This window comes from Tursiops truncatus, chromosome 10, assembly GCF_011762595.2.
Source record: "Tursiops truncatus isolate mTurTru1 chromosome 10, mTurTru1.mat.Y, whole genome shotgun sequence".
In the NCBI taxonomy this organism is placed as follows: Eukaryota; Metazoa; Chordata; class Mammalia; order Artiodactyla; family Delphinidae; genus Tursiops; species Tursiops truncatus.
Window position 1 is genome coordinate 39,548,784 of NC_047043.1, and position 19,081 is coordinate 39,567,864.

General features: G+C 55.1%; 1 protein-coding gene across 2 annotated transcripts; it reads left to right on the top strand.

Annotated features, from left to right (window-relative positions):
• The first annotated feature begins 671 nt into the window (after positions 1-671).
• Positions 672-18,357, top strand: LEMD2 (LEM domain nuclear envelope protein 2). 2 transcript variants are annotated; one of them, XM_033864408.2, is made up of 9 exons: positions 672-1,541; positions 3,257-3,297; positions 6,526-6,601; positions 9,718-9,794; positions 10,696-10,775; positions 12,430-12,575; positions 13,557-13,658; positions 13,719-13,838; positions 17,002-17,140. In XM_033864408.2, the coding sequence occupies exons 1-8, from the start codon at positions 734-736 to the stop codon at positions 13,820-13,822; spliced, it is 1,434 nt and encodes a 477-aa protein (XP_033720299.1). In that variant the 5' UTR covers positions 672-733; the 3' UTR covers positions 13,823-13,838; positions 17,002-17,140. The 2 variants fall into 2 exon arrangements, with proteins under 2 accessions (XP_033720299.1, XP_033720298.1); XM_033864407.2 differs by having other exon boundaries at positions 676-1,541; positions 13,736-13,838; positions 17,002-18,357.
• The last annotated feature ends 724 nt before the right edge of the window (positions 18,358-19,081 follow it).

Below are 19,081 nucleotides of genomic sequence, written 5' to 3' on the forward strand. Positions count from 1 at the left end.
AGGATATATAGGAGTTTTTGCAATAACACCAGGTAGTTGGAACAAAAGATAACTGTCAATAAAAGAAAACCAGATAACTCAAGTTAAGGAATTTAGCACTTTTCTATGTATGGGAAGATGCAAGAGTCTGGACTCACTTAAACCACTCTTTCACATGCACCTCAGCTATCTGGGGCAGAATCCTCTGTTTTCTCATCCAGTTTCCTCAAGCTGCACTGTGGGAAGTGGCTGCTAGATGGCGGGCATCCCTTGTTTCCTTCTTGAGTTCCCTCAGGGCTCATCATTGGGGGTGACTGTAACGTGGTGGCTAGATCCCTAGTTTACTGATATGGCAGGCAATATTTTCTTACCATTAAGTAATTCATCCATTAAATCAACATGACTTTATCGAGTGCCTACCACGTGCCAGGGACTGTGCAAGGGGAGGAGGATTCAGAGGTAAACACCACTTGCTCTTACAGACGAGAAGGACTGAGCAAGGTGGGAAATAAAAAAAGAAAACAAAAACAAATAGCCCAAAACCCTCAGACCTCCCCAACATGGCAGCCTTGGAGGCTGATTCTGACCTCCTCATCATGGCCCGCCCATACGGCGGTTCAGACCTTCTCAACATGGCGATTAAGAACGACCTTCTCAACATGGCGCGGGCCCCGCCTGCTCCGCCGCGGCCGTCGGCGGGAACAGTTCCGGGTCCGGGGTGCGCCGGGGGCAGGCGGGGGTTGGCGTCCTGGCCATGGCCGGCCTCTCGGACCTGGAGCTGCGGCGGGAGCTGCAGGCCCTGGGCTTCCAGCCAGGACCCATCACCGACACCACCCGGAACGTCTACCGCAACAAGCTGCGCCGCCTGCGGGGCGAGGTCCGGCAGCGCGGCGAGGAGCGGCTGCGGGAGGAGGCCCGGGCAAGGGGCGAGGAGCGGCTGCGGGAGGAGGCCCGGGCAAGGGGCGAGGAGCGGCTGCGGGAGGAGGCCCGGGCAAGGGGCGAGGAGCGGCTGCGGGAGGAGGCCCGGCTGCGCGAGGAGGCTCCGCTTCGCGCCCGGCCCGCCGCGTCCTCCCTGCGGTCGGAGCCCTGGCTCTCCCCGCCGGCCTCGGGCCCGGCCTACGCGACCTCTGGGGCCTACGGCGACATCGGGGCCTCCGCCGCTTCCTGGTCCAGGAGCCGCGGCCTCGCCTACCCACCCCGCCCCGCACAGCTCAGACGCCGCGCCTCGGTCCGGGGCAGCTCCGAGGAGGACGAGGACTGCCGGCCACTCGACAGGGCCGTGCCGGGCCCCGGCCACGGAGTCCGTCGGTGGTGGGCCTCGTCCCCGGCCCCGGTGCGGCCGTCCTCCGCCCTCCTCGGTCCCGACCCGCGCCCGGGCCTGCGGGCGACGAGAGCGGGCCAGGCGGGCGCGGCGCGGGCCCGGCCCGAGGTGGGGCGGCGGCTGGAGCGCTACCTCTCCCGGCTCCTGCTCTGGGCCAGCCTGGGGCTGCTGCTCGTCTTCCTGGGCATCCTCTGGGTGAAGATGGGCAAGCCCTCGGCGCCGCAGGAGGCGGAGGACAACAGTACGTCCCGGGCCGGCGCAGGGGAGGGCTTTGAGCGCGCGTGTGTCCACCAGGATAATCCGCCCCCCACACCCCTCCGCCCCGGTCCTCTCAGCACCAGGCTGAACACTCCTGGGCCTTGTCAGATGTCTCTGGCCGTCTTCTTCCTTCCAGACTTTGACTTTTTTTCCTCCAGTTATGGGAGGAGAGGGCTGGGATTCCTGCATCTGCAATAATTTCTGTCTTCATTTTGTCCTATTCTCATTTTCTGCCCTAGCTCTCCCTATTAATCTCCCTTTCAACCACGTGCTGGAAGCAATCTTTCTGTGGTCACTTTTATTCTCCCTCTCCAGAGAAAGCCCTCTGACACACCCCTCTAAAGGTCCACCCCCATTGCTTTTGAGTTCTTTCTTCCCTTTTGATTTCTTGCTCTTTCACACATTAGTGCCCGTTTGAAGGCACCCCAGGTATCACGGCTCACAGATAGGCTCTGGTTGGGGTCCCAACTTCGCGGCACCAAAAAGGCCACATACTCCACTTCTTTGGACCACAGGACCCTCATTTGTCAAAGGATTATACTAACCCTGCCTCTGAGACAGGTGTGGAAGAGCCTTTTAAGAGTTTAAACTGATGTAAATGATGGCATTTATCACTGCAGCACCTTCTTGGGGTGTGTTAAAAGAGAGGGTGCCGTGACTCAAGGATGTTCCCAGCCATGCTTCTGTCCACAGATAGTTCCGTGATAAGACATACCAACAAGAAGTCTGCAGGATACAGTATGTTAACGAATAGTTAAGGGTTCGTGTTTCCTAAAAGGAAAATTTGCTTCTTCCATAATTCTGGGCTCTAGGCTAATAGGAAACAGCACAAAGACCATTTCTTTATAAATTTAAGTATAAAATGACTGTAGTTCACTGACTTTTAATATTCTTTGCAAAGAATGATTGTGATTAATACTATTCCCAGCCTCTAGCCCAGGCCACATCTTTCCACGCCTAGCAGGAACAGCCAAAATGCAGGGAAAGGCTAAATTATGTCTTAGCTGTTGCAGCAGATGGATATTTGGGTGTATAAACAAGTCTGTGGGCACGAGGATCCCAGGCTCGTGCACACACCCAAATAATTTCTTGAGTATGAGAGCAGTTTAATCCACCTGCTAGAGAAATTAAGCAGTCCCAGGAGTGTCATGGTACCATACTGGTACTAACTATAACTGTTTACATTGGTGACATCAAAAAACGGTATACTGTCGTATTCACTGCTGAGATGCTTTAAGACAATAGCTCCTGGATAGATACTGGGATTTACCTGGAATTCCCTTCCCGTGATAGTATTAATCCCTGTTTAACATAACGTGTACAATTTATAAAACCATCATATGTGTTGTCTTGTTTGAGACTAAGTCTGAGTTAAGCAAGGAAGGCTTTAGTGACACCATGTTATGATGAAGAAACAGGTTCAGAGTGGTTAAGTGAATAGTTATCTACTATCCTGAGGCTAATCATTTTCCCCTGGGATTAGAACACAGCTGTACTAATCCCTAATCCAAGACCGAGAACCCCTTACGTTTTTTACTGTCCGCATTTTTAAAATGCCTCATTTAGATGACATCTTTCTAATCCTCCCCCCACGTTATGTTGGTAATGTTTTACCCTGAATTTTGAGAGTGATCCCTTTTTGTACCCTTTCCCACAACCCGCACTTTTAATTTCCTCTGTTTCTTTTCTTGGTCTCAGTGAAATTATTGCCAGTGGACTGTGAGACAAAAACAGATGAGGTGAGTTTGAGTTTCTCTAGCTTTTGTTCTTCCTCCCAAGGATGTTGGCCTCTATCAGGAGGTAAACTTGCCCACAAAAAGATGATAATAGGATCGCTGTCAGGAGTGCTTCCTGTAATGTATCAGAGTCATGTAGTGTTCCCTGATGTATGTGTTAGACTCAACTGTGGCAGTGAAGGAGTACTTGAAACAGAGAGAATTGACCTTCCAAGATCCAACCCCCGGCTTGTTACGGGAACTCTCACATCAATCGCAGCATTAAGGACTTTAATCTTCTGCCTAAGTCGATCTGGGGGGATGCAGTAGGTTGTGGTCGAGGGACCTCACAAGCTCCCCTCGCTTCAGGAGGAAGGGCTGGCAGCTTTTTAGGCATCAGGAGGCCAGGTTCTCAATTCCACATTCTCCAGTTGTACGTCTGTGGCTCTGAAAATGCTGTTCTGATTTGAAAGGTCATCAGGGAGTTGTTTTAAACACATCTGAAGTGGAGTTAGCCCTCTTAGTCTATAGATTTGTTTTATGAAGCTTTAATGTTCCCTACAAATAATACTTGGGGAAGGTGAGCAGCCCCATCCATTTACGAGTCATGAAAGCAGCATTACCGAGGAGCTGGGGTGCTCCGGTACAGGTGGTAGTCTGGGGAAGATACCAGGCAGTACATTTTCAGGTCATAAATCCTGCCAGGAGGAGCCTCGTGCTGCCAGAGGGCATGCCTTAGTAGTCTAATTATTAAGTGTGCAACGCCTGGCCTCCCTGAGCCCTGAGTGCACATCTCTGGCAGCCTGGAGGCTGGGAAAGTAACCACCCACGGTCATTTCCAGGCCCCTGCGTTGACTCTCTTACCTGTGTTAACGAAGGGGCATCCTGACGCAGACAACCGGTTCTATTTCCCTTTGGCTTCTGCTGTGTCATATTTGGGGGGTGTTTTTATTACACGTATTTATTGCTTTCATCCACCAGATGTCTTTGCTTCCCTATTGTTTTGTAAAAACAGACTCATAATAATTATAATCTGCCTTCTATCATAAAAACTGTAGTTGACGATTGAAGGAAGTGGCCCAGAAAATGGCCAGGAGGGGAAACTAGAATTTTGAAGACTGAAAACAAAAACAGGGACCAAAAATACTTTTTCTGTAAGATTTCTCTGGTGATGTTAGTTTCATTTGTCTTTTATTTAGAAACGGGTTCCCTGGTTTCTGTCTCTTGGTCCTTCACACCTCTGAGTGTATCAGGCCCAAGACGGAATGACATATGAGATAAGCTCCGGGGTGCTCCTCTGCGCTGGACGCACCCGGCCCCACCTGAGTGAGCCAGTCGGGCACCATCCAGGTCCTCGCTAAAGACTTGCTCAGCGAGCACAGACAGGCAGGGCCTGCGCCACGACATCACAGGCTCCCTTCGGTTGCAGTGTTGGGCTCTGTTGAGCTGAGATTTTATGGGGTACCCTTGGCCTTCGTGGTGGGTGGACACAGGAACAGGCGGGTTGGGAGGTGCTTCTCAGCTTGGGTGAGTTTCTTGCTGAGTCTCATTCCTTGTGTGGCTCAAGCTCACCCAGAACCCAGAGGGGCATTTGGGTTTCAGATACACGTATTCTTTCCCTTCTCAGCTGACTGTGACTCTGTTTTTCTTTCTGCCTTTGTCCTGCTGAAACCCTGGGGATGGGCTGGGAGTGGGTGTGTTGTCTTAATCAGGCTGTCTCGTTGTCTGGTACCTTCTGTCCTTTAGGTGCTATCAGCCCTGCTTTCCTAAATGTCTGTGAGTTTGGAACAGTATTAATTGCTACTGCTTTTTTTTTTTTTTCCTGGTTGCGACAATAATAGATATTTAGAAAATTTGGAAAATGTGACAAAAGTCGCTGGTGATTCTGAGACCTAGAGATAATCACCATTAACGTTTTGGGAGCATTTCCTTCTCACCTTATCTCTCTGTGTATGTGTGTCTGTAGAATTGGGATCTCTGTGTATTTAGTTACATTTGACACTTATTTATCAACTTTTCCCATATTGTTAAATAGCATTTAAAAAGTAGTTGGGGTTTCTCACTCTACTAGGAGGCACGTCAGTTGTTTCTGGACATTTATAGTCATGTGCATAAAGCTTGGTCGCATCATTTCCTACCTTGTAAAGGCATGAGGGTCCTTAGGCCACGTGAAGGGACAAATCTTGGCCTCTGAGACTGTTAGAAACCAAATTAGATCAGGGCAACAAACGAGCCCCGAGAAGGAAAACGCCCTTGGTTCCTTCTGTAGCTGCAGAGCCGGGTCCAGAACCCAGACCTTCGACTTCCAGTGCAGGTCTCTGCCCAGTGACAACCCAGAAGAGGCCTGGAGTTCGAGGGGTGGGGGCTTGGAGTCGACTGGCCACACTCCAAGTGGCTCCACCATCTACTATGAACTGTGGGTTCTTGGTGGCCCACTTAAGGTCTCTAAACCTTGGACCCCTCGCCTGAGAAATTGGGGTACAATGAGGAGTGCAGCGAGGACGCAGTGCTCCCTCACATGTAGACCACTCAGCATGGCACCCGGTCTGTTGTCCACTCTCAAGGAAGAGCGGTCTTTTTTAAATGTTCCAAATCCAGTGAGTCTAGCAAAACGGTGTCCCCACTGTTACAGGTGCTGAAGGAGTAAATGTGCAGATATTCTGATTTTCTCAGACAGGTGACATTTATTTTCTCCCTACAGTTGCAAGATTGCTCGAAATTTTCCATTTCCAGGGAAACGCAGTCTAAGATTAAACATTTGCATCAGATAATCCACAAAGTAGACCATCCACAGGCAGGTTGTAGACGCTTGGCTCTCCAGAAACGGACAGGAATGGCCCGCGGGGGAGACCAGACTGCACCGTGCAGCGTTTGCTCTTCCCTCTGAGGAGGCTGGACTCCTGCATTTCCCCACAACCACACCGCCCCTGCTCCACGGCCCCACCAATGGCCTTTATTCCAACGGGGACCACGGGGCAGAGGCCCAGGAGCCTCCAGGATGGTGGACCCTTAGTTACTGTGTCTGCTGTCCATCTGCCTCTGCTTTTATGGTGTTCTTTTCAGTCAGTTAACCCAGTATTTATCGGCCCTATCCCTGGGCCCACCCCTTTGCAGAATTTGTTGTCATTGTTGTTTTAAAGTATGAGGTGTACCTTGCTGTTGAGTCCTTGACGGTGTAGCTGAACAGGTAAAATCAGACAGGCCCCCCTCACCCACTCCTCCTTGCTGACCGCTTGTCCCGTGCCCTTCCAGTTCTGTCAGGCCAAGCAGAAGGCGGCCTTGCTGGAGGTGCTGCACGAGCTGTACAACTTCCTGGCCATCCAAGCGGGTGAGTAGGTCTCCCGAGGCCCAAGACTCCCCATGAGCGGGTTGTGGGCTGAGATGCCGTGTCATCTCCCAGAAGACACGCTCAGAAGCCCAGTCTCCCCTTCCCCGCCTCCCCACAGGCGCATCTTGTTTAAGCCTTGCATCTGGGCAAAACGCATAGGTTCCTGAAGGATCCCAGGGGTCCTGGCACGTGCATAGGCCTTTTAGCGGATGTGCCCCCTTCTCTGGGATGCCCCCCACCTAATGTTCTAGGGGTCCGTGTTGCACTGGAAGGGCCCAGACCTCAGGTATTCTCAGAGTCTGGGTCCCCCAACCTGGAGGGCCTCCCTGTACCAGGTGGTCGGCCCAGCTCGGTGCAGAGGCCTCTGCAGGTGGAGCGGTCTGAGCGGTGGGCCAAGCACCTTCAGGCCCGGCCCGCCCTCCTGGGCCCTAGTGTCCCATGTCCCCATCTGGCTGTGGGACACCAGACAAGTCCCTGACATCTCAGGGCCTCAGTCTCCCCATCTGACTGAATGATCTTGGGTCTGTCTTTTCTTAACCAAATGAAAGCCAAGTGCTGTTCTCTAGATGCCCCCCTGAAATCTCCTCCATCCAGAAGGCTCCCTCCACTGTTTTCTTTGGTAAACATGTTCCTTGAGGCCAGAGATGGCACCTGCATTATACTGTGTCCTGCCCGACACCTGGCATCCAGGAGGCTCTCCAAATCACGGATGACGTGGGTGACGGCTCAGGGCTTGTGCCTGTGTTAAGTGTACTCGACTCGAGAACCAGACGTCAGTCTGTGGGAGGTTCAAGGGGCGCCTCTCACCTGTAGGGCCAACCCTTGTCTAAGGCTGTCGCCGGGAAGTCAGGGTTGGGTGGACTTGTACTGGGCCCTCAGTCCTCGGGGCCAGTCTTGTGGGCCTCAGCTCTGCCGCCTCCTCCCTCCTGACTGCTGGGAGACTGGGGTGGTCAGGGAGGCTTCTGTGAGCTCCTCGGAGGAGAGGTAGGAGCTGGGGCTCAGAGCATCACAGTCATCTGTGGCCCAGGTGCTTGACATATAAATTCTGGCCTGAGGAGGTGTTTGAAACTTTTGTGACTCAGTTGTGGTCCAGGGTCCAGCAACATCAGTGTCACCTGAGAGCTTACTGGAAATGGAGAATCTTAGTCCCATCTCAAACCTATTGAATCAAAGTCTGAATTTTACTATTTACTAAGTTCCCCAGGATATAAAGTCGAGAAGCTCTGCTCTTAAACCGTGGATCCTAGTAGACAGTTCTCCTCCATCCCACCCTCCTTGTGTGGTCCTGGCTCATGCCATCAAGGGGCCTAGTACCCACCGTCTTCCCACAAGCCAGGCAGGGGCAGCCTTGAGGGTATGCGTCTCAGTGAGACAGGCCGCAGGGCCGTGCAGGCTCTATACTCAGCCACACTCCCTCCCCCCACCTCCTGCTGGAGGTCAGCTATGGACAGGGCACTGGCTGGCCTTTGCAGGACACAAGGCGACTCAGCCCAGAATCCTGCCCACAGGCTGCCTGTGGTCTAGTAGAAGAGATAGGCTACCTACCCCCCTGACCACTGAGTGGTATAAAATGCCATTGGATGAGAACCAAGAGGCCAGAACTTCTGGGAGGCACAATGCCTTTTAGCTAGAGTAGTCAGGAAAGCGTCACAGGGGAGGTGGCATCTGTGCCAGGCCTTGAAGCCCGGGTGGGATTAGTTACGTATTTGTGGGGGAAAGGTGGGGCCAGAGAGGCAGGAAATTATAGGGTCAGAGATGGAAGCAGCTTCACAAGGAAGGAGAAACAGAGGGAATGGAGTTTGGAAAGGCCAATTGAGTCCCACCCTGGCTGGCCATGGTTGCCAGGCCACTGGGAGTCCCTTCTGAAGGCAGTGAGGGCCGGGAAGGCTTTCGAGCAGGGGAGTGATGGACGGAGAGCCAGGTGCCAGGGAGGCAAATGTGGCAGCAGTTTGAGTGGAGCGGTATCAATTTAAGCAGAATCGTTTTAAAGCTTTGTTGACCAAACATGGATGAGAAAGGGGAGAGGAGGAAACCAGGAGACCTTGGCAGTGGTCCTGGAAGGCCTAAGCAGGGCAGGGTGATCTGGGTGGGGCAGGAGCACGGGAGAAGCCAGCTGATTCTCAGGGGACCCAGAAGGACGAGATCAACTTGGAAATAGGAGGATTTGGCTGTGTTAGGGGGTGAGGGGCAGGCTTCAGTTCATTCTCAGGATTTTTTTAATATTATCTTCAGCCACTCCCTCCCCAGCACATGCACAGACTGGCCATCGCAGCCCCCAGGCTGTGCCAGGTCAAGGGCAGTCAGGCCGTGTATGGGGGTGAAGGATCTTGTACGACCCCAGCCCTGCACTGTCCCTGCTTCCAAGGGGTCTAGTGGTGAAGCAGCACCTGGTGGGTGAGCCACCGTGGGTAATCAAGAGCCGAGGGCTGTGGCAGGGCCCCAAGTCCAGCCGATTTGGCTAAACAAGAGGCCCCTAGGGCTGGGGGCTTTTCAGAGGGGCTGGGCCTTGGGCCAGGCCTGGGAGCCTGGGCAGGACTAAGGGGGAGGCTCCCAGCTCCATCCTAGGTGGGAGCCAGCCACCCAGGGTGCTCAGAAGAGAGCTTTGGAGCACCATATCGGGGCCCCAGCACATAGACACCCCTTCTTCCACGGAGCATTTTGGACATCCCTCCCTAGGGCCCCTCAAAACCTGGCATTCTAGGTCACCTGCCTGTGTCATGGGTCAAAATCCCTGCAATGCAACAGCCTCCCTGCCTTTCTTTTTTCCCAGGCTGCGTTTATTTATAGTGCCATCCCAGTGCCCTCCGAAGCTGCCTGTCTGATCCTTTTAGGGATCAGTTGCAAACGGACCTTGGTATTGGGCAGCTTTTTAGTCATTTAATGCAAATCGCTGCACTGCTTTGCAGGTCAGGTTTTAATGATCTGGAATCGATCCAAGCTAAGTGGCTTTTGATCTTGCTGCAGAGTGAAGATGCCCCACAGAAGCTGGAGCCGCCGGGCCACATGTTCCACATCAGAGCTGATGGCTTGATTTTTTGCTGCAGTTTTTAGTTGGTTTCAGGGTAAATCTTTTTCACCTCTTCTTTGTACTTGAATGTGTGTTTTTTCCCTCCTAGGTAATTTTGAATGTGGAAATCCAGAGAAACTAAAAAGCAAATGCATTCCTGTAATGGAAGCCCAGGAATATATAGCAGTAAGTAGGCTGCAGTGCGCTCCGTTCCCGGGAGGTCCTGGTGCTTTTGTATTGATCCCTCAAGCCCTGCGGGGTTTTTTTTCCCTTTTTGTTTTGTGTTTGCTTTCCCTTGTTTTAAAAAAAAAATTGTTTTAACTCAGTTGAGTGTTAGGCTACCTTAAGTTAAGGCAATGATGGGGTGACTGGGCCCAAGGTGAGCGGTGAGCCAGAGCCAGGCCTGCCGCAGCTCGTTCCTGACCTGCTGCTCCCTGACCAGCGGTGTGGGCTGCTGCCGCTGCCCCTTCTTTAAGTGGCCCTGTGACTTGCCCTTCCTTTGACTCATTTTTCCCCCCTTCTCAGCAGCCTTAAGACATTTAACCTGTCATTCTCTCCCCTCAGGATTACCGTCTGGGTTGCTCTGAGTCCATTTGATTTTCGGTGTGGCCTCAGTATGACAGAATTACAGATTTTTGGAACTGGCAGAAACCTAAGGGGTCACCTCGTCCAATTTTCATTTCACAGATGAGGAACCTGGGGCCTAGAGAGGGGAGGGACTTGCCCAAGGCCACACAGCCGGGACTGGCTGCAGGGCCCCCACCCCGACACTCTTTCGTCTCACTGCAGATGAGCTGCCAGCTCTCTGGCCTGGTGCTTCAGTCCTTGAGAAAATTACATGCTTCTGCTGTCTCAGACCTGCATTGTTTTCCTGTGTGTGTTTCCGCATCACCTCCTCTGGTTATAGCCTCTTCCCTGGTATCATCAGCTACAGACTTCCTTCCTGCCAGCTTGCTGGGCATTTAGCAGAACAGGGCTTTGGGGCAGGCGGAGGACATGGAGAGGGCTTCCTTAATCTAGCAGCAGAATAATATCGCTCCAACTGCTCCGCCCAGATGGAGGACTAATCTCCCGCCCCCTCCCACAGAATGTGACCGGCAGCTCCTCCGCCAAGTTTGAAGCGGCACTGACCTGGATACTGAACAGTAACAAGGACGTGGGCATCTGGTGAGTGTGGGCGGGGCGTCCGGAAGCACCTGAGGCCCTGTCATCGCCCATCAAGGTGTCTCAGGCCGGGAGGTAAAGGGCAGGTCTCCCAGCCAAGTCATCTTGGGCCAGGTCTGAAGCCGGGCAGCGGAAGGAGAGGCATTAGGAATGCAGTGTAAGGAGCAGTTTCAAAATGAGACAAAAATCCAGGTGTCAGGGTGATCGCCTGGCAGTCCAGCTAAACCTGTTTCAGGTAACTCAGTCTGTGCCCCCTTCCTTCACGGGCCCCGCACAGTTTGCTGGAGATGGCATTTTTTTGCACTTCCTTTCCTTGGTACTAGTTTTCATTTGTAGATGAAATGATTCTGAATGTTGGTTTCACTCAGTATGGAAATTGCAAAAGGAAAGACTGGGTTTTATTCCAGCTGGGCAGTTCCACCTGTTTCTGTCTCTAGTGAGCACAGTTAGCAGAGACAGCGTGCCCTTCACCTTCCTGAAAGGTCCTATCTGGCTGCTCGGCCCAGGGGCGGGTGGGCACCAGCCACTGCCTGATACCGGAGTCCCCTGCTGGAGAGACACTCGCTTCATCGCCCCCTCCCACCCTTCAGGGTTTGTCGGGGTCTCTGTTCCGGTTACAGCTGCTGATGTTAAAGCACACTCTAGGGTTTTGTTCTCTTCCTCTCTATCTGCCCAAATTACTGATTCCATCAGCAGTGCATCCAGCAGAAGCCCCTCGGGCAGCTCAGCCTAAAACTTGATGACTGGATGCGTGGCACGATTCAAATTCTTTGGCTTAAAAAAAAAAGAAGCTTCCCTGAGTGGCTGAGCGATTTTCCTGTGTGTTGGAAAGGCAGAAAACACGGATTTTATCCTTGGCAGCGTGCACTGAAGCTGCTAACGCAGAGGAATGATGACGCTGCCTTTTCCCATTGAGGAGGGTGGCCTGTGGGGAGCTGAGCCTGGCTCCCACGACCAGTGTTAGAAGTGGGTCGTGAGACTTTGCTGTACAGCAGAAATTAACACAACGTTGTAAATCAACTATACTTCAATTTAAAAAAAAAAAAGTGGGTCATGAGAAATCCGGACAGTTTGGGCACCAGCCACTCGGCTGTGCAATCCAGACCAGGAGCTTGTTGCCTCGCCGGCAGAAGGCGGAGTGTCGGCAGCGTCCCCGCGCGTCCTGACACCTCCTCTCTGGGGCTGGGGTCTGGCCTCCAGGAGCCTGGCGGTGTTCGTGCTCCTGAGTCTCACGGCACCCCATGGTCTCTGCACGTAAACAGCTTATGTGCCTCCTCATCACCGAGGAAAGGCACCCCCTCCCAGACTCTGTTTCCGTTCTTGCCGTGCTGCACAAAGCCGGTGATTCCGTAAACATTTCCATTTCTCTGTGCTGGGAGGGGGGCATCCAGTTTACACTTTAATCTTCCGCCCAACAGAGGGAGGCGTCACTTCAGCAGCAGGGGTTCAAGCCTGCTGCCGTCTTTAAAGTTTTATTCTTTCTAAGTAGCTAACGTGGGAAATTTCTGGAAAGAGTGCAACCAGGATAGCGAGTCCTTTTTATAAGCAAGTGGAGACCTCAAAGCCCCGCCTTCCTCCTCCTCCTGCTGATAGTGAGGCTTATACGGCGGCTCCTCAGAGCTGTTGAACGTGTCTGCAGCCCTGTGTCCTGTTTCAGGTTGAAAGGGGAAGACCCGTCCGAGCTGGTGACCACGGTGGACAAGGTGGTCTGCCTGGAGTCCGCCCGCCCCCGCATGGGTGTCGGCTGCCGCTTGAGCCGCGCCCTGCTCACGGCCGTCACCAATGTGCTCATTTTCTTCTGGTGTAAGTCCCATCACTGTGTCACCCTGCCCCTCCCACTGCGCCTCCCGGGAGCCCAGCTCAGCAACACCCTGGGCATGGGTGATGCGGTCTCTCGGAGTTCGTTTCTGTCTAGTGAACCTGAGGTCTGTCTAACGAAACTGAGGAGATGAACCAGTCAGCCTCTGCCCCGGATCGTCTTTCCCTTTGGAGACTGGGTGGCTGGAGCAGGAAGATAACTAGAAGACATCCTGGATTTGGGGCCGGGGGTCATCAGCATCCCCGAGAGGGTGCTGGCTTGGGCTGGAGGTGGGCATTGTCCTTTCCGGCACCCCAGACCGCAGGCCGCTCCAAGGGGGAGACCCAGCAGGAGCTTGGCCTAATTTTACTCCCTGAACAATGTAAGCACCTCCTCAGGAGCTACAGACGCCCAGTGAAAGCAGGCAGGCCCAGGGTGCTGAGCGGCAAAGCAGAGTCTCCCGACATGAGGGGCTGCCTTTGAGCAGAGGCCTCGGGGTGTCTCTGAAGGCCAAAGGCCGTGACACAGAAACCACCAGCTCTGCAGAGAGAGCTGGGTTACAAATCACAGGTCGTCTGGGCGTGCACACGGCTCCCTCCCCCACGCCGGCAGGCACAGACATCATTATCGGCAGCAGCATCTGGAATACAAAGGCCCCGGCATGTATATATGTATGAAACGCCGTGTTCTGGTTCACAAGGGAGGAGATGAAAGCCCAGAATGAGGTTGGGAGGAGCCGAGATCCAGACGGCTCGGGAGGCCTCTGTGGTGACAGCCAGTGGGAGGAAGATGATCACTTAATAGCCTGTCCTCCCTCTGCATTTCCCAGTCCTTCGTTTCCTGCTTGCTAGCCCTGGGTCTGACACACAGTAGGTACTCAAACCCCCTCAGCCTCCAGCGCAGTGACCTGCCCTGGTGAGACAGCCAGTGGGCGCCTGGCCGGGGAAGGTGGTGTGCATGATTAACAGTGCTGTGTTCCCTCCCAGGCTTGGCCTTTCTGTGGGGGCTCCTGATCCTCCTGAAATACCGGTGGCGGAAGTTGGAAGAGGAAGAGCAGGCCATGTATGAGATGGTGAAGAAGATTATAGGTGCGTGGCCCCCAGTGAAAGGGCTGCTGGCTCCTGCTAGAGGGTCCTCACCCTAAACAGTGCCCTCTGTCCTGCAGATGTGGTCCAGGACCACTACGTGGACTGGGAGCAGGACATGGAGCGCTACCCATACGTGGGCATCCTACACGTGCGTGACACCCTGATCCCGCCACAGAGCCGGTGAGACCTGGGTCGGACCCCACTGAGTGCCGCGGAAGGAGGCCCAGAGCCTCGAGTCAGTCATGTGGGGAGGGGGGCAGTTCAGCCCCAGGATCGCGGGAGGTGGGGCGCCATCCACACCTCTTGCCATCAGCTTATTGAGGCAGAGTGCAGACAAGAGGTACAGAAGCACGGTCCCGCTCCTCTGTAGAGATGGCGCTTTGGGGTGCTTTGGGGAGCAACCCTAGGACCCGACCCCTCCCCTCCCCGCGGGGCTTTGCAGGGAAGGACCTGATGGGTTTCCGTGAATGGAAGTCCAGGCACAGAACATTAAGGGCTCTGATTCCACTGCTCTGTGATTCTCATGGTCCTGCTCTCTGGATGTTGTTGGCTGGCTGGAGTTCCTGGTGGTCACAGGATGGTGGCCAGCAGCTAGCCGGAGCAACATCTGCCTTGCAACAACCAGCAGGGGAGAGATGGGCTACCTGTTGCTCTCATGAGCAAGGGAAAACATTCCCAGAAGCCACCGGGGACACACCTCTTTGAGGCTCCACTGGCCAGAATTGGTTACTTGTCTATTCTTGAATCAGTCACTGGCAAGGAGGAAGAGATTGTTTTTCAAACATTTTTAACCATGGTGTACAGTCAGAAACACATCTTACCTAAGGTATCATGGTCTAGTTTCCATGCACAAAGGCACACTCACGTAGTTGGAAACATGGTTTCACAGCAGTGAATGGGGTCAGCTTCCCGGGTGCATGGCTCATGGGAGGGGTTGGCAGGCCGTTTTCATGCACGACTCCAGGACCACCTTCCAAATGGGCTGCGGATGCTGGGTAGATCCCTGACAAAACCAGGAGTAGGGTAGAGTCGGGGGACAGAGTCCCAGGAGGCAGCCAGCAGGGCCCACTGCGGGGTCACCTCAGACTTTGCCACAGTCTCTGGCCAGATGCCACCCTCTCCGGATGGTGCTAAGCGCTCACCCTTGCTGGGTGCTCGCTGTGAGCTGGGCACTGCTCCGAGCCCTGCACAGGTGCAGCTCACTCACTCCACCCTCAGCATGGCCCCTGGAGGGAGTACATTGAGGACACCACTTTACAGATGAGGACACTGAGGCACAGGGAGGTTAAGACCCTGCTCAGAGACCCAGGGCTGGTGCCACTTCTGTGTTCCCAGTGCCAGGCTCTGTGGTCGAGGTCACCCTGTTCTGTCAACCCAAGAGGAGCTGGAAGAGTAGAGCATTTAAGGGCCCCTTTTAAACGTGAAAATGCTTAATAACTCTCATGCCCACCCCACCCCCGGGACAGTGGCAGGCAGGAAGCTTAGAGCAGAGCAACCACGGTGTGGGGCTTGTGCTAGCTGTTGGTCCCCAGCATGAGTCTGGCACACAGCCCTCCAGCTCTCAGGGGAGGCCACTGGTAGATCCAGACTCCCCCCTAATTCGTGGACCCGCCAGAATTCATCATCATGTGACCATGGGTAACGCCCTGTTTGAGCTGTAACACAGATAATCCCACTGCCTTGCAGAGGGCTGTGTTGAAGAGAGGCCATCATTCATTCATTTTCTCAACAAACGTTTATTGAGCACCTACTGCATGCCACACTCTACTGGGTCATGCAGAGACAGGGAGAGGAAGAAGCAAAAATCCCTGCCCTGCTGGAGCATTGGTTCTGGGGAGAAAGAAGACAAGATGCATAAGGAAGATGTGTTGCCACTAGGTAGTGGCAGGTCTTAAGGAAAGGGGAGCAGGATGTCAGAGAGGTGGCCTCCCACCTCACCGAGGCAGCACGGAGCACTTGAGCCCTCATCAAAGGGCAGCACGCATGGTCATTTTAATAAGAGCAGGAAGTGACACTGCAGCTTATCGGGGGCTTGAGCCACCACACCTCGGCTTCTGTGCATCAGCAGAGACTGCAGGCGGGCAGCTGCCCCACAGGGTCTGGACCCCTGTCCGTGAACCCAGGAGGCTCAGCCACCCGGTCAGTGTAGCCAAGCTCTCGACTCATAAGGACCCATCAGCTCCTTTGGGCCCTGCGTGGGCATACTGCCCTGTGGGTGAGGGCCCGCTTGTGGGAGGTTGGGGGAGATCTGAAGAGCTTGTCCAGGGAGGCACACGGGGGCGGCTTGTAATCACCTGGTAACGGGCGGCCTGGGAAGGGGGCTGGGGATGAGGCCGCGGCCCCCACACAGTGCCAATGCCCCCCCTCAGGGACCCGGTGTGAGGGGCTCAGCCCCCAGGACCTGTGTGGCCAGGGCCAGACCAGCCGGGTGGGGGCTGCTGAACAGCCGTGGGGTTTGGTTGGCAGCAGGACCTCACCGCCCGGGGAAGAAAGCCCCACCACCCCACTCTGCCTCCTGACACATGGGCCACCCTGGGAGTTTCCCTCCATTTGCGCACTCCCAGCGGAACCCCCTGCTTCCACACGTACCCATGTTCGCTCTGCACGTGTGGGCGCTGGGGAGTGGTCTGCAGTCAGACAGGAGGCCGGGGCTCACCGAAGTGTAGGTGTCAAAGCAGCCCTCCCCCACTGCCCTGGAATCTTGCTGTCTAGTTTGGAGGGGGAACGAGGAAATAGGGGGCTGTCCGAGGGGGTGCAAGGCCCCAGGGATCCGGCAGAGCAGGAACTCTGGTGTCTGCGAAGGGGCCCTACCTGGTGGCTCAGGTTTCAAAAGCAGCTCCAGCGTCTTGGCCTCCCCGGTTGGATGCCTAGTTCATCCCCATCCCCTGAAGTGCTGTGGAGTCTGGACTCAACAGCCCAGTGGCCACTCTAATTAGCCCACATGAGGCATTAAAATGCAGCCTGCACTGGAGGGGGGTGCTGCCCAGCTGGGCTGTAGCAGTAATGGGTCCCAGCAAGAGTCTTCCCACTTGGACACCCGCGGGGGGGGGGGGGGGGGGTGGCTCCAGCCCCTTTCAGCTCACTTTAATTGAACGCTTTTGGAGCAGAGAATGTTGAGGAATCATTTCTCGGGGGCCCAAGAAATTTCTCTCCTCTGCAGGAGTCCAGTTAGTACCTGACCGCTCTTCTTCCCACAGATAAATTCTGTGTGGGATCTTGGAGCTTTGTGCCCCCTTTTGTACAAAGGGCATCCAGAGACCAGCCTGCCTCTCTCGGCAGCGCTGGGCACAGCGGCCAAGGGCGCTGCCTGCTGCTGAGCCTGCACCCCCATCCCTCGTTGCAGGAGACGCATGAAGCGGGTCTGGGACCGGGCCGTGGAGTTCCTGGCCTCCAACGAATCCCGGATCCAGACAGAGTCCCACCGCGTGGCCGGAGAAGACATGCTGGTGTGGAGATGGACTAAGCCCTCTTCCTTCTCTGACTCAGAGCGATAAACCCTGGGCGGGGCCTGTTCCCAATCAGCCTGTCCCCGGCCAGTCCCCTCCAGGGGCGTGAGAGGGCCACCATCCTGCTGGTGCTGAGTTCACACTTGCCTTGACTATCACCCTCCTCCTGACCCTGGTTCCAAAGGTGTCTCTGTGAGACTCTTCAGAGACGAGCTTTCAGAAGGAAAGCGTGGGCTTCCTCGAAAGGCCAGGGCAGAAGGCCAGGTGGGCAGCTGCCCTCTGCGTTGGTCCGATCCTCTCTGCCCCATTTTGCTGGCAGAAAGGGGAGAAGGGTTTTTCATGGAAAGATAAAAGCTCAGCAGCCATGAGCCCCTGCAGAGCAAGTGTGCAGCTGGGTGTGTGGAGCACGCGGCAGGGAGGTGGGCCCCGCGCCCGTGGGAGGTGGGTCGGGGTGGTGGCTGGGACGGCAGGGGTTGGGGAACAGCTTGGTCATGTGCCTTCGGGGGGTGTTACTTGGGAGCTCAAGGGTGAGGGGAGAAAGCCTGTTCTCTAGCTGGATTGGGCCTCTTACCCCGGAGGGGTAAGGTGCTAGAAATTAGAACAAGTATTGTAGGAGAACTGTCTAGACACGCGGCCCCGGACATACAGGGCCTCAGGTCGGGAGGAATGAGCAGCTAGGGTTGCCCCAGGAGGAGCCTGGAGTCGGCGACGATGTGCCCCCCAGAGCGGAGAGGAGGGTCGAGCCGCCGCCAGCCCCCATCTGGGCGGCCCCACCGGAGGCAGCCTCCCCAGTCCAGGCCTGCAGCCATGGCGCATCACTGGATCGCGCTCCAGGACCTGGGGATCCTCGCACTTCCTATGGGCGAAGATTGCTTCGTTTACGGCGACCACGCCTCCCCACCCCACGCACTTTGGCGGGAACTTCAGCCAGTGGTTTCAGTATGCTGGGTGCGGCCGCATCTCCTCCCTCTGCCGGCCACCGGAGTGACCCCGCTGCGCGGACCTTCGCCCGCCCGCCAGAGCCTCCCCAACAGGCGGAGCGACCTCCGGAAACCTACGCGGGGACCTTATTAGTTAAGGGCCGGGAGCCTCTCCATTAGAGCAGCATCTCCACAAGTTCTCGTCCGCGACGGGCGGGAGAGGGGGCGAGCCGAGGAGACGGAACAGCTGCTTCCAAAAGGCATGAAGCACCTCTCTCTGGTCTTATTGGTATTTTTTGTTTCCTTAATAAAGCGCCAGTCTCTCTCATTTGAGCAATACTCTCTCTCATTTCCTCTGATGTCTGGGTGATCGGCGGGGCCGGAATCCGAGCGCCGGCGCCGTGGCAACGCAACAGTCTCATAATCAGGCTCCAGCCAGAAGAAGAAACTGCAACAGGCTTCACTGTCAGGGCTGAAACTGTTGGATAAATAAACTATTTATTAAAAATGGATGTGTTTCTCGTCCGTGGTTCTTTTCCTCTTCCCTCAAAGCAATGTGTAAGGAGAGGCAACGTCCTGAGTCATTAAGCGCTGGCCTGGGAGAGGTCAGCTGGAAGAGAAGGTGGGAGCGGCCTCCCTGTGACGGGTTCTCGGGCAAACCACATACCTCGGAGCCTTGGTTTCCACGTTTATAACACGGTGTGACGACCTCCCCTGCAGGGTGAACTCGCAAGATGCACGCCTGGTTCCTGTGGGTGGCAAGGAGTGGGGGCTGATAGAGCCTCTTTCCTCCCGCCCCATTTCTGCCTTCCTCGAGGCCCCAGAGGCTCCTGGAGGTGCTCGGCACCAGCCCTGGGAGGGGGAGGAAGGAAGAGGCGGGTGAGGTTGGACGAGGCCTCGGCAGCTGACGGTGTCTCCCGGGAGGCAGGAGGTTGACATCGATGGCAGACTTGTCTCCTCTGGGTCGGTCACTGGGGAGAACAGCACAGTCCGGGGGACACGTGGGGGTCCCCCACCTGCAGTAGAGGCAGGGGTTTGCTGGGAGTGCTTTGGGGTC

Excerpts from the sequence above, each read along its gene's own strand:
- LEMD2 (XM_033864407.2), top strand. The coding sequence starts at position 734 with ATGGCCGGCCTCTCGGACCTGGAGCTGCGGCGGGAGCTGCAGGCCCTG. Across the intron at positions 9,795-10,695 it reads AAGCCCAGGAATATATAGCA|AATGTGACCGGCAGCTCCTC; the intron begins GTAAGTAGGCTG and ends CCCCTCCCACAG. Across the intron at positions 13,659-13,735 it reads GATGGTGAAGAAGATTATAG|ATGTGGTCCAGGACCACTAC; the intron begins GTGCGTGGCCCC and ends TCTGTCCTGCAG.